Source organism: Zootoca vivipara, chromosome 9 (genome assembly GCF_963506605.1).
Source record: "Zootoca vivipara chromosome 9, rZooViv1.1, whole genome shotgun sequence".
NCBI lineage: Eukaryota > Metazoa > Chordata > Lepidosauria > Squamata > Lacertidae > Zootoca > Zootoca vivipara.
The window spans coordinates 22,852,526-22,867,737 of record NC_083284.1 but is presented as its reverse complement, the minus strand read 5'-3'; the positions used below and the strand labels follow the sequence as shown (position 1 = coordinate 22,867,737).

The window sequence follows — 15,212 nt, the reverse complement described above, 5'->3', positions numbered from 1 at the left end:
TGCATTGTTATTATTATTTTTAAAAGCAATTTATTAAATTTTTCAAATAAACACATTAAACACATTAAACAAAACAAAACATTCAACAACAAACACAACACACACAATTTTTCTCTTTTTAACATCTATTCACCTATCTCAAATTCCCAATGCTCTGCTGAGCTTTGATTTCCCTCCCTCCCCTTATTTGGTTTTCTTATCAACTCTTATCTCACAGTTCCTTTACTCCTTCTACTTAAAGTCATTTCGTAGGATTTATTTCAGTCCTGCAAGTGTCTTTAAACTTCTGCAATTCCTCTCCATATAGTCCACAAATTTACTCCAGTCTTTTTGGAACCTTGTCTCTCCCTGGTTTCGGATCCTGCTAGTCAGTCTTGCTAATTCCACATAGTCTATCATTTTTGTCTGCCACTCTTTGATCGTTGGTAACTCCTGAGTTTTCCATTTTTGGGCTAACAAAGTCTTTGCCGCGGTTGTCGCATACATAAATAATACTTGATCTCCTTTTACAATCTCTTGTCCTATATGACCCAATAAAAAAGCCTCCTTTTTGGGAAAAGTATATTTAAAAATATTTTTCAGTTCATTGTATATCATTTCCCAAAATCTTTTAACTTTTTCGCATGTCCACCACATATAATAAAATTCACAATCCTTCTCATTTAATGCATTATTAATGCTTAATGACATCTTATTGCAGCTGAAGAGTTGCAGCACCAGCTTCTATGTGTCTACTCATAGTAAGTCTCACTGAGCTTTACTCCTGCGTAAGTGCAAGCAGGACTACAATCTTTTATGTGTTTGACCTTATCAGGCACCCAATGAATCCCACCTGACATTGGCTGGAAGGTGCCTGCAGCTGAGATGAGGGTCAAGATGGCAAGGAGATCAGCTGCTAAAAAAACACCAAAACCAATAAGCCAACTCTGCTAGGACAAAGCCCCCTGCATGAATCTAAGCAGCTATTTGAATAATAATAATAATAATAATAATAATAATAATAATAATAATAATAATTTATTTATTATTTATACCCCGCCCATCTGGCCGGGTTCCCCCAGCCACTCTGGGCGGCTTCCAACAAAACACTAAAATACAGAAATCCATCAAACATTAAAAGCTTCCCTAAACAGGGCTGCCTTGAGATGCCTTCTAAAGGTCTGGTAATTGTTGTTCTCTTTGACCTCTAGTGGGAGGGCATTCCACAGGGCGGGTGCCACTACCGAGAAGGCCCTCTGCCTGGTTCCCTGTAACTTGGCTTCTCGTAGCGAGGGAACCGCCAGAAGGCCCTCGGAGCTGGACCTCAGTGTCCGGGCAGAGCGATGGGGGTGGAGACGCTCCTTCATGTATACCAAACATTGTCTTTTGAACCCCAGACACTTGGTACTGATATCCCTTGTCCTTTTGATGTTGTATTGCTGCTTTATCTCTTGTAAAATAGGTTACAGAAATGGATGTTGTGGTATTGCAAGATACGTTTTAAGTAAGCATGGAACATGCAAACATGCAACATCCATGGGTTGTGCTGCTGTAGTTAGTAAAGGGGTTTAGAGCAGGGATCACGTACTCTTTTGCATTTTGAATTTGAGAGAGTGCTGGGTGTGCCAGTCACAAAATAACTGAAGGTGGTGGTTGTTAGCATAGCAGAACATTAGAGAGCCACCCCCTAAGAACCTTATGCTTACCATGGGAAGTCACCTGTGTCCTGATTCTGGAGATCACACACTGATGTTACACACACACCACAAACACACTGGTGCTTTTGCTGTCCAATAGCAATGGGTACCTGCAGAAATATACTAGGTGGCTCACAACATCCAGTCTTATTTCACAGAAATCTCTTACAAGCTACCCACACATTTTGCCCTGTAACTTCCTATCTAGGAGGACTAGAGATTTGGTTGTTGTTGTTTTTAATTAAAACTCAAAGTCTGGGGCACCTGCCCTGGGTCAGCAGTGAAAGCATTCACTGGAACAAGTTTGGTGAGCCCTGGTTTAGAGAAAGAAGCATCTAAAGGGAAAAGGATGCAGAAATGAAGTGTTCAGTCAAATAGCATAGGGCAGATAACTCCTTGAAAAAAATGTAACTGGCTAAATTCTAGCACAGCCTTTCCATGTGGGGAAGCACATGTGTATATGCACAAAGGACCATGCAAATGCTTTGTGAGTAATAGTGTCCTATCATAGCCACCTACAATCTGTGCTTAGTTACGCTGCCATAAACAGGGCACAAATTTTCATGGGTGTGGTGGCGGCAGCAGTGGAGATTGTATGGCTCCATCAAGGTTGGCATGTGCCAACTTATGAATTCATAATTCAGACTTGTGCACTTTATGTGTGTGTGTGTGTGTGTGTGTGTGTGTGAGAGAGAGAGAGAGAGAGAGAGAGAGAGAGAGAGATGCACTGGCTAACCATGCGTTTTACAACAGCTTCCACTGACCAAACTTTTTGGAGGTGGGACTGTGAAATCATGACTGCTCACACCTATGTAGTTGTAGACTGCACAACTTGGGAGAACCACTTTGTAAACAACCTGCGTTGTTATGTATGTGGGTCTTCCCAATGACACATCTGTAGTCTACTCATTTGGAGCTATAGTTGGCAGCTTGCACCCCATCTACTTCTGGAAAGACAAGAAATCCTCCCTGCTTTTGGAGATCATGATCCTATTAGTGTTTGGCCCAGCCTACATGCCTTGGATTTGAGTGGACACTGCATGGGTCCTGTGGGATGGGTGGTTGACTAGAATATACATTCTAGTTAGAACTAATGGAAATGGGGTGAAGAGGCAATAGGCATACAATGCTCTGAAGCAGTACACTTCAAATTGCCAGATGTTGTGGGTCTATGTTTTGATATCATGGCTGCTTTAGTTGAGATTCCTGCACTGCAGGGCGTTGGTCTTGATGACCCTCAGGGCCTCTTCCAACTCTACAATTGTATGATCACCTTCATGCCTTACTTGTGAACTTATACAGCAGGGATGCAGAATCTGCCACCTTCCAGATGTTGTTGGATATCAGCTCTCATCATCGCTGACCACTAGCTATGCTGGTTGGGGCTGATGGGAGTTGGGAGTCCAACATTAGTAGGGCGACAGGTTCCCCATCCATTATACAAGCAGCCCATCAGAAGACATTGCTGAATTAGTTGTATGATACTTTGATTCAGCAAGAGGCAATTCATAATAAACACTTGAGTATCCCCTCTGTGTCTTATGCCAGTGTGTGCTTTGCTTCATCAATGCAAGAGAACAGGACCAAAGACTTTTCACCCATTGATGCATTTTAGGAAAATAAGTTGAGAGCTCCGATCCTGGATCCCCCAGATATTGTATAGCTTGAGCTTAAATAAATTTGGTGGGGGGTCATCTCATCCGTCTTCATAATGCATAGTTGTGGCACTAAGGATACCAGAATGCAAGTTACAAGCCAATAATAAAAAGGGGGGAAATGCTTTGAAAGCCACTTACCAATCTGAAAATATATCCATGGAATGCTTTGCTAACACACCCTAAACCATGACCTCGGTTTGAACACTAGTATCATATGGAAAAAAATAAACAACCCACAAAGCACATAGTTGAGCAGATAAAATTACAAACTGTGTGGATTGGGAAACCATGCAAGAATTCAAACGCAAGCTCCAGTTGTTGACGCATTATGGCAAACAAACATAGAAAATGCCAAATAAAGAGATTCTGAAATTATGTTGCACTATGATTCCAGCAAGTTGGGTCAGAGTGAGTTGATTCAGAGCATCACAAACCTTGCATGTCTTGCATGCTGTAAGATTTTCATCAGTTCGTTTTAGTAAATACACAACACAGAATGACTACTAAAACATGGCTTTTAGGAAAGGCTTGGGTTTTTCTAATTCCAGCTAGAGAGAAATGAATCCAGGCAGAAATATGTAGGATCATGCACTCTTGGGAGGAAATACACACTGAAGGCATTGCAGCAAGCAAACAAATCAAATTCAGTGGTGACACTGGCAAATATTCCTCTTGGCTCCTTGTTCACATGCCAAGTTGGAATGAGTTAAAGCAGGCAAAGGAAACAAGCATACCAGAGGCAAAAAGTGTGGCAAGATAAAGCAAGCTGATTTCTTGCCCAGAGACACTGAGTTGTGTCCAGGGTCTCATTGGCTGTGTATATATACACATCAGGTGGTGTCCACAGCAAATCCTCTACTTAACATTCCAATGTTAAATTGCTCTTGCATAGCACAGGTCGACTGTGACCTATCTGTAAAATATTCTACCATGTCTAATTTACCAAAGGACTTCCACTGTGCACCCGGACCTGATTTTCTACAGCCATGTTGTTCACAGCTGCTGGCTGTTCTCCAGACTTGTCACTTTTGAAAAGTCATTACCAGTGCATGTGAGATATATGTCAGTCTGTTTGCTTAGCCATCTGCTTCTCTCTCCCCCCCCACTTTCCACTGAGTACCTGAGCTGTGACTGTGTTGATAGGGTTCAGGGTTCCCTCCTATAAAGGTAAAGGGACCCCTGACCGCTAGGTCCAGTCGTGGACGAATCTGGGGTTGCGCATTCCTCTCGCTCTATAGGCCAAGGGAGCCGGCGTTTGTCCAGAAACAGCTTCCGGGTCATGTGGCCAGCATGACTTTGCAGCTTCTGGCAAGCCAGAGCAGCGCACGGAAACGCCGTTTACCTTCCTGCCAGAGCAGTACCTATTTATCTACTTGCACTCTGATGTGCTTTCGAACTGCTAGGTTGGCAGGAGCAGGGACCGAACAACGGGACCTCACCCCGTCGTGGGGATTCGAACTGCCGACCTTCTGATCGGCAAGCCCTAGGCTCAGTGGTTCAACCCACAGTGCCACCCACGTCCCCAGTTTTAGTATTTGGGAATAAGTTTTAGTATTCCCAAAACTGATTCCCAAATACTAGTTTTAGTATTTGGGGATCAGTTTTTAAGCCAACGATACTAAATTGTTCAGGGTGGTTAAAGCAAAAAGGTGTTACAAAGAGCTCCCAAAGGAGTTTCCCAAACTGAGCAGGCAGTAAAATGACAAATGAAATCCCATGTAAACAAGTGTAAAGTGATGATATTGGAGCAAAAACTTATTAATTTCAGCTATGCATTCATGGGGTCTGAATTATCTTTAATATCTTTTATTTCATTTCATATTACAAAGGCACATCCAAACATCTCCAGAAACAAGAAATTGTGTCTTCAACCCTCAGTTTCACTATTTTAGCTTTTGCTGATAAAAAATTGGAGCCTTATTATGCTCCTGATTGGTTGAGAAATTAAACTGATAATGCTTGTAAATTCAATACACTCTTACCTAAGAGTAAACTTCTTTGAACACAGTGGGCCTACTTCTGAGTAAATATGCATAGGATTGAGTTGTGAGGCTTCAGTTCTATGCAATTTGGAGTAAGCCCCAATACAGTGGAACTGCAGGAACGCCCTTTAAAACTTCTAGACTTGCAAACACCCAAACAAACAGATCTGGCTTAGGGCCTGGTGAGATGTTGCGTGACAGATGCAGCTATCACAACTGTCTTCCAATATCTGTCTTCCTTTTTGTAGTGAAGCCTCAGGAGGCTGCAGTCTTGAGCGAAATGGTTTGTGGGTGTGGTGAGATCAATGGGTCCTTTTCCACTTGTGTTGGGCTGTGTGTTGAACTGAAAACCAACTGAAGGGGAATGTTTAAGCAGGCTCTTTCACCATTCCTCCACTTAAGACTGTCGCTTCCTGTCCCCGCCTTTCATTTAATGATAATGAAAATAATAAATAGTTGGGAGATTGTTACTCACATCTGCCATGTGGTGCCTAGTTTGGCTTTTAACCAATGGCCATTTGCTCCATATTTTCAGTGCCAGGTTAGTTTCCCCACTCTGTCACATTATATGCAACGTAAGTCATAGTATGGCTTAAAATCATACTAAATGAGTGCTGTGTTCCACTCTGCTGTAGTCATCTATTAAATACAGAAACTCTTATCTCCACTTTTGCAGATAAGGGTTTGGTTATGAACAGAGTGCTATGAACATGGCATGTTTACTATAGTTTTGATCCATTTCTTCTGATGAAACATCTCAAGAGTGTGAAGGACATTTGATTTTGCTTATGTTTATTTTGTCAATTTTACTCTGGTAAACTTAGTCCAAGCAAAGGCTACTCTAGTGGCTTACTATGTTTTTCTTTCTTCTTTGAATCATACACATGGGAGGGAGGCATTAAAGCATGCAACATCTAAACAACTGTAGTGGAGCAATATTAAGAATGCTATTATTTTATAACTGTAGACAGAACACTTTATCATCCAAGGATAATAGAAGCAAATTGCTTTCTTAAAAAACAAATGTTTTGCTAATCTGCTGAAGATGCTGTGTGATGGGTAAGAGCACCTTCCTGGGAAAATAATTGCAAAGTGTGAGTAGCAGGACACAGGAGGCCCAAGATTTTACTGCTCGCATTTGTGACTCCACATATTAAGGAACTAGCAACAGGGCATTCTTTGATGCTCCTTGGCCATTTCCCATATCCCTTAAAAATCTGATATTCAAAGACCCCCTTCATATTTGCCTAGTTTGCAAGATCTGGTATTCAAAGAACCCTTTGTACTTTACATCTTGCAATGCTTACAAACAATTGTGTGAAGAATTACTTGGAAAAGTAAGGTCAGACAATTAACTAGAAGTGGAGTAATTCTAATACTAAGAGGACTCCTCTGTCCAGAAATTGTGCTGCCCAAGGGGAAAAACCAATTGTGCATTCTTTGCTCTGAAAACATCTACCAGATAACTTGATCATTAATATTTTCTCCGTGGGTTGATCAGTCCTATATCCAGCAGGATTAAAAATTTAAACACAACAATAATGTGCATTGGACATGCATTTATATCTCAGAAACACAGCAGTGAATTGAAAATTGCTGAGATTAAAGACAGCAAGCACAACAGAAACCTGGTATGAAATAACATGTTGAAATGTTATAGCAACAGTAGCCACCATATTCTGTGCATTACTAAAAACTATGCAAAAAGAAGCAGCAAAATATCAAATCTCATTAGATGGTGCGAAGTCCTTAAAATGAAGTGTGATTTCTATAGGCTTGTTTAATAAATTTAAGAAAATGTATACAGGTGTTGCCTTTATGTTCCTTGCCTATATGCAAAAAAGCAACAGATGAATCATGCACAAATAAATACTTCTACTGAACAACCACAGCACTGCTTATTTATTAATTTATTTCATAAAATTTATGCACAACTTGATTGTAAAACACACACACCCGAAAGTGGTTTACAAAAAAGCAAAGCAATAAAAATCAAGAAAATTTTACAACCATACTTAAAAGATACAAAAGTTAAAATAATAAAACAGATTAAAATTGCCTCAACTTTCTAAGCATCTGGGTAGGCTTGTCTAAACAAGAATGTTTTTAGTAGGCACCAAAGAGAGTACAGTGAAGCTGCCTGCTTGATATCAATAGGCAGGGAGTTCCAAAGTGTAGGTACTTACAAATGCAGAATGGGCTTGGAAGGAGCTGTGGCAATGGAAATGGAAAACGAAAAGACAAAAGGAAACTATAACGCTAAACCTATGATTATGCTCCTTAATGAGTTCTACAGTTAATTAAGTCAGAGTTAATTAAGTCAGAGAAAGTTCTCTAAGTTGCTGCTGTGGCAAGTTGGCATAAGATCATGAGAAGAGCCCATCGAGTTCAGTATTCTGTTCTCAGAAGCATACTTTCTCTATGAGCAAAGCCATAATGGCCAGTAACCAATGATAAGACTTATCCTCCATGAATTTGTCTAACCTTCTTTTAAAACCATCCAAGTTGGTGGCTGTTACTGCCTCTTGTGGGAGTGAATTGTCCACACTTCTGCTTGTCCTGTGCCTAGAAAGCAGAGGTTTGAGTGGTCCAAGCATTCCCCCCTTGCCACCACTCATTTCCCAAGGAAAACCCACTCTTTAGCTCTAAATCGGAGCAAACATCAATCCAGAGAAAATCTGAACTGCTGTTTGCTCCAACTGAAAGCTAAAGAGTGGTTTTCTCCAGGTGAAAGCAGCGAGACTAGAGGAATTGTGGATAAGTCCTAAGTGCTGTGTGAAAAAGTACTTTCTTTTATCTGTCCTGAATCTTCCAGCATTCTAACTCATTGTCTCCCAGTGTTATGGGAGAAGAAGAAAAACCATTATTGTCCACTTTCTTAGCATGGTTGCAGAATAAGCATGTTAATAGATTTTAATGATGAGAGTTGAGTTCTGTAGTTGGGTACCCTTGTTAGTATAGTCAAAGTCTGAGTACAAAAATACTTGCAAAATCTGTTTTCAAACATGCAAGATCTATCTTCATAGAAAAGGAAATGAAATCACCTTTCCAGTGATGAAGCTTTTTTTTTTTTAAAAAAAAAACTTTATTGGTATTACTGTGGGGGCAGATGGGCATTTTGGGATATTCCTGCTCTGAGAACCAGCTGTCATTTAATTACACATTTCAAGGAGGATTTAGGAAGCTTTGCAAGCAGCCCCACTGCCAACCCCTTTCCTCCCTGCTTCCTTATTTTGGGGACAATGGATTCAAGATGTGCACTGTCTGCTTCACAGCTGCAGTTTGTATCTACAAAACGTTACTTGACTTTGATCACAAGGAGTGATTATTAATTCAAATCGATCAGAAAAGCCCTTTGAACTAAACTGGGACACCCACTATCAAGTTGTTCTTTGGGGAACATGTCTCTGGTTCCATTGATATCACTTGTGCAGAATAGTTGCATTTTTCCACGCCCCAAGCCCGATCCAGATCCACCAGTCCCATGCAGTGTTTACCTAAAAATAAGAACAAATAATATTTACAGTTTACCATAATTATTGTAATACTACAAATGCAAATGTATATTTCAGCATCAACACCCATTGAAGAAAATGGGTATCCTAGCACCAATTGTAACAATAGTGATTATGGTCATTTCAGTATCAGTCGTTAACAGTAGTGGTGCCAGTATATATTTTGCAGTGTCTCAGACCTTTGTTCTGCTTATTAATGAAACTTGGGATAATTTCCTAATCTGGTTATTTCTAATACAGTCTCTTTGTATCAGATGCAGGGAGCGTTTGGCCCTCCTTATGTTGAGGAATGACAACTCTCATCATCCCTGGACACTGGCCATGCTTGCTGGGGCTTATGGGAGTTGTAGTTCAGCCACTTCTAGAGGGCCAAAGGTTCCCCACACCTGCTTTATAATATTGAGAGTAGAAAGACATGTGACCAGGTGAGACGGATTAAGGGCTGATATATGCATACTAAGTTAAAATAAATGAAAGATGTGTGTTTTTATGGGGGCTCAGAGTTAGAAAACATGCAAAAATCTATGGATTCATCCCTGGCATTACCAAGGACTTCCGGCTGAAACACAACTGATGCTAGCCAGAGTGGACAATATTAGAGCACTCATATTTAATTGCAAGAACGTTTTGTAATATTGTTGCTAGTTAATATTCTTGCTGATAATCTGCACTGTTGCTGTTGTTGAATATTTGACTATTTTAAAATATTTTAAAAAATATTTTCAAATTTTATTTTTACATTTTAAAATAAATTGTTAACATTTAATTCCAGAATGTTGAGTACAATATGGGCAAATTTCCCCATTATATTATGGATAAAATAAGCATGTTGAGTTACTGAAGAACTCTGAAATATGAAAGAAAAAATTAAGTATGCCACCTCCCTTAAGATAACTAATAGAATTGAATTTTAAAATGTCCTGAGTCTGCATTTGTTTAAAATGGGCTTGTTACACATAACAGCATGTATCTGCAACATATTACAGTATGTAGGTAGATTGTACTATCTTACTATCTAATACTGCAATCCTACACCCACTGGCCTGGGAGTAAGCCCCATTGAATCCAGCAAGCAGAAACACATAGGATTGTGCTGTAAGTTATTTTTACATGATTACTGGCAAGGAATGAGTGGTGGTACTGTGGTAGAAAAGATATTTTTGTTGTATTGTTTTGCATTGTTTCATTTTGGGTTGGAACTTTAATGCAAAAACAACCACGAAGCAATGGTTGTGGTGACCATTTTAACTATGCAACCCTGTGTGTCTTTTTTCACAAAGAAGCACCATTGGATTCAATGAGGTCTCTAAGGTGCTATTGGAAAGAATTTTTAAATTTTGTTAACTCCCAAGTAAGCATGCCCAGAATTGCAAGCTAAATAGTACACCTTATGTAGAATCTCACTATCTGATTCTGCCTCTGACAGAGCATGAGGTTAGTGCTGATCTGATCTGACCTTTACCCTAGTCATTTGAAAACAAAACAGTAATCCTCACCAACCACACACCCATTAGCAAGTTTAAAAGGTGAAGAAAGATGACTGAAATGGAAGAGATTCTTTTAATGGAGCGAATAAGCCTGATGTCAAGTATAGCTTCAGAAGAAACAAGAACAAAAAAACGCCAGTGAGAGATCACACATACCTACTTTATCTTTGAAAGGTGGGGGGAGAAGTACTATAGTGTCACAACATCAAATTTGCCTGAAATGCTGAGTTGACACTCTGTGATTCATTTACAGCCATCCACTCCACCCTTCATTAAGTGATACATTTCCTTCCCATATCACCAAAGGGCTGGAAGAAATGCCCACTCCCATTTGGTGGAGTGGCACCTCTTGAACTCACAGCTGTGACCTTGTCAGCACGTTTTCCTTTCCAGATACAGGAGTGGCTTTAAAGTTTTGCCAGTTTTTGTGAAAAAAAATAGGTAAGATTATCTCAAGTCCTCAGTGCTTCCTATTGTACTCTTAGCCACCACAGAAGTGTTTAGATGCATAAGCATCGTTTCTTCTTACTGCCTGTTATACATTCTGAGTGAATTTTGTATCCAAAACACACAACAGTATCAAACCTTGTTTTGTCTATTTATCCCAAACACCTTGTCTTTATTTTTTGAAAACCAATGCCCCATTTATGAGCCAACAAGTTCCCAGAGTAGCTAATATAAAAAAAACCTAACAAATTAGTAGAACTGATTAAAAAGGCAGAGAAGCCATTGAGTCTAAGAAAACAGCATAAAAACAAAAGGATCTAAATTGACCGACCATGTTTTAAAAAGACCTTTATCTGGTGCTGAAAATAAAAAAGCTTTGGCATCAAGTAAAACTCCCAGGGGAATCCCTAGAATATCAGCCCACCCTATGCAAACCAATCTTACATATTCTGAAGGCATTTGAAGAACTGTAAATGATAAACACAAGCTCAAAGCTTCCTTGGGCACATGGAACTACCGTAGCTATGCAGTTGTATGGATCCCAGCCAGCTACTCTTTCTCTGTTTTGAAAGGTTCCACTAGATCTATTGCCATCCTTTGCAAATGTGTCCTTGTTACTGTCCTTTTGTTTGGCAAGAGGGACACTTTCATAAAAAGGGAGAAAACTTTCATAAAAGCCACCACCCTTTTCAGATTCTATTTGTTTTGTTTCAAATATTTCTATCATGCTTCCCCAGACTAAGGCTGCTAGAGTACTGGGCTTGCCTAAGGCCACTTATTTAGTTCATGGCTGATGTGAGATTTGAACGGGTGATTTTCTAGCTCCCTTGCATTGTTACTAGCTCCCAATGGCATCAGAATTTGTTTCTCAAATTCTATCATCTCCTTTATTGGACTGTAAGTAACAGGTGAATGTTCACTGTATCACTGTGTGATACTTTCAACCTAAGATTTAAACTGAGCTGCAGCAAATAAAACTATTTCACTGTATCTCTAGTGACATCTCTCTGTGTGTTCTGAGAAACCAGCACTTTCATTCCTTGTTGATAAGCATGCCACTGCAACCCATATATAGTAAGCTAAGCACACCACCAAGTAGAGTGTATGCAATCTACACAACAGCTGTTCTATGGAAAAGTGTACCTATTTGCCTCCGTTCAGGGGGAAGCTGGACAGCTGTCTGATCAGCAAATCGGCAAAGAATCATGTGCTCCTAGAATAGAAAAAAAACACACAGAGGTAAATATTGCCAGCTTCTTCCATTACGTTATTCCAAAATAGCTACCATAGTAGCACATACTGGGAGACTGTGTACATCTGAAGCCCCCAATACTGACTGGAGTTGCCTGTTTTGCTATGCAATACTATTCAGAACAGGTCCTTCTGGCATGACATCAATTTTGGAAACCAATGAAAGGGATGCTAGTAGAGGGTATAAATTGAAGCATTCAAATTAGCCTAAGATGGCCTGGTATGACCTGTGTGAACTCTTTCAACGCTGTAGTTAGATCCTTAAGCATCTGTATCGCATCTGACCTGTGGAAGCTTTGCACCATGCAGCTTCACCAACACAGTCGAGATGGGAAACAGGCAAAGAAAGTACTTCTTCATGCAGCACATAGTTAAAACTATGAAATACTACTTCCATTAAGTGTAGTGGTGGTCAACAACTTGGACAATCTTGTGGAGGATAAGGCTTTCAGTGGCTATGAGCCATGATGGCTATGTTCTGTCTGTGCTTCTGAACACCAATAAGCAAGGAGAGACTTCTGTTCTGCTTGCAAGCTTCCCATAGGCATCTGGTCAGCCTCTCTGAGATAAGGATGCTGGACTAGATGGGTCTTTAGCTTAATCCAGCAAGGATCATATTATGTTCCCAGTGTTTTGCTATTGTGGCACAACACCAGACTCACAACACTGCAGTGCCCAAAGAACTCTTGTACCCAGGCCTTTTTGTTTTCCTTTGTATAGCAAATCATAGAATTAGGCTACAAAATCTATCAATCCCACCTGGTGAACCACAATTAGGTTACATTAATTACCCAGGTGGCGCTGTGGTTAAACCACTGAGCCTAGGGCTTGCTGATCAGAAGGTCGGCGGTTTGAATCCCTGTGACGGGGTGAGCTCCCGTTGCTTGGTCCCAGCTCCTGCCAACCTAGCAGTTCGAAAGCACGTCAAAATGCAAGTAGATAAATAGGAACCGCTACAGCAGGAAGGTAAACGGCGTTTCCATGTGCTGCTCTGGTTCGCCAGAAGTGGCTTTGTCATGCTGGCCACATGACCTGGAAGCTATACGCCGGCTCCCTCGGCCAATAATGCGAGATGAGCGCGCAACCCCAGAGTCGGTCACGACTGGACCTCATGGTCAGGGGTCCCTTTACCTTTAATCACATATTATGACCCACAGCGACATGGTTTATAATATACTTTTACACAGACTAGATTAGAGGTGATTATGCTTTTGACGGGGGGGGGGGGGGAGATGCAAAAGGAAAGAAAAATGCCATAACAGTGCTTTGGCTGACAGCTGCACTAGCTTGGACAGCTGCAATTTCAAGTGCCAAGTCACAGCAATCAGAACCATTTCAGAGCTGTATATCTTGACAGAGCTGTTTGTAATGTTAGATGGAGATAAGTATGTGAGAACACAAAACACTTCTGGAAGGAATTTAGGTAATATCATTTACAAACGACAAATCCCCCCATTCTGCCTTTTTAAAACAACAGGGATTTTAATTTTGCAGGATTTCTTGAATTTTTAGGTTTCCAAATTATAGTTGGATATTATACTCTTTGTTTTTGCTATGTAATAATTGTCCTGATGAAATATTTATTTATTGCATTTTTAAGCCCAACTTTCTATCAGAAATGCCTAAGATTGCTAAAAACTCCCATTAAATAAATTAAGAAGGAAACAGGAATGTTGAAAATACGCACAGTTATCATGATTTAAAAATAAAATAGTCTTTTTGTTTAACAGAGAATGTTTTTAGTAACTATGGGAAGGGTGCTATTCCTGCACCTTGACAAACAACACCAACAAGGTATTTGGGATAGCTAACTTTTGGGGAGCTGTAGAGTGCAAGATATGCAATAGGGAAACGTGGAGAAATGGCAGGCAAGGTATGGGTTAAGCATCCTCTCATATGCGCCATTGCTTGTCCAATCAAAATCACCCTGGCCAAATTCTTTTTCCTTTAAAGGCTGTTTCCCATTACAGTATGTGTGTTCAGCCCTAATAGGTTTCAAACTGAATAGTCAGTTTCAAACTGAAATGTATGTATACAATTTCCCATGAAAGAAGAGAACTTGCTACAAATTGTTCTAAAAAGTCAGCAGTGAGTTGAGTCTTCACTGTGGGATGCCACAGTTGCCATTTTGAATGGGGTGGGTGGGAATCATCAAGTCTCTATAATAACGCTTCGGTTTTACTTGACACTAATCCTTGAATTTCCCAGTGAAAGGAAACAGAAAATTAAGATGAACTATGGAGACAGTGACACAGTGTCTAGCCACCACATTCCAACTTTTGGCAACACATCAGTAACTGGAAATATATCAATCCAATATGCAAAGTTGTATATTATATAAAGCCCACAGAAGCAAAAAAATATAAATTTATACTAAGATACCATCTGGTCTAGATCCTTGTAAATAATACAATACTGATTTTAGAGGGGCTTCTTAGCACAAGTTTTCTTCTTTAAAAAAAATCAACAGATACAAATTTATTAAAACAATATGCTTCTTAGAACCTGTGGAGATTTGATATCTGTTCTGTTTAAAAAGGTTGCATCAATTTTTCTCATAAAATACAGTCTTTTCAAAATTTATGTGAAGGTTGGAAATGTAATGCAATGGAAAATGTATCAACTATTATTTTCCAGTGAACTATGTGATGGTCTTAGACAAAGTTAAAGATGCATATACTCAGTGCCAGATTTAGGTATAAGCTAAACAAGATATAGCTTAGGGCCCCACTCTCTTGCCCCCCCCCAAAAAAAAATGTAAAGAAAAAAAACTGGATGTACATTTACAAAATATAAGATAAAAAACAAATAAAATAAAACCTACGTACAGTACAGCAGCAGTGTTTTGTGTTGCGTACGTAGGCTCCTATTTCTTATGTGCAAATGGCTTTAGATACCTATTAGGTTCATAAACTACCATATAGCATAGATTCAACACAGTGACAATTGGTTATTGACAAAGCACAGCTGGACATATAAAGGGCCCCATTACCTTCAGTAGCTTAGGGCCTCATCAAACTTAAATCCGACCCTACATATACTGTAAATTATATTTAAGTTATTTTTCAAATGAATATGCCATATTTTCTAGCCAAATTGGACATTAAAGTAAAATACGGTTTTCAACAAGCCAGAGAGAAGGCAGAACATAGCTATTTACGTATTTTTAGAAAGACCTCAAAGCATATCTGTGTGA

The 15,212-nt window shown here is 39.8% G+C and overlaps 1 protein-coding gene across 3 annotated transcripts in view; it reads right to left on the bottom strand.

Moving 5' to 3' along the window:
• Window positions 1–7,211: 7,211 nt before the first annotated feature.
• The window catches only part of GSTCD (glutathione S-transferase C-terminal domain containing), a 55,117-nt gene continuing 47,116 nt past the window's right edge, over window positions 7,212–15,212 (bottom strand). For all 3 annotated transcript variants that reach the window (XM_035111866.2, XM_035111864.2, XM_035111863.2), the window contains 2 exons: window positions 11,909–11,978; window positions 7,212–8,813 (listed from right to left, as the gene is read on the bottom strand). In XM_035111866.2, coding sequence (XP_034967757.2) covers window positions 8,677–8,813; window positions 11,909–11,978 — 207 coding nt within the window. In that variant the 3' untranslated portion in view covers window positions 7,212–8,676. The remainder of the gene's footprint in view (window positions 8,814–11,908; window positions 11,979–15,212) is intronic.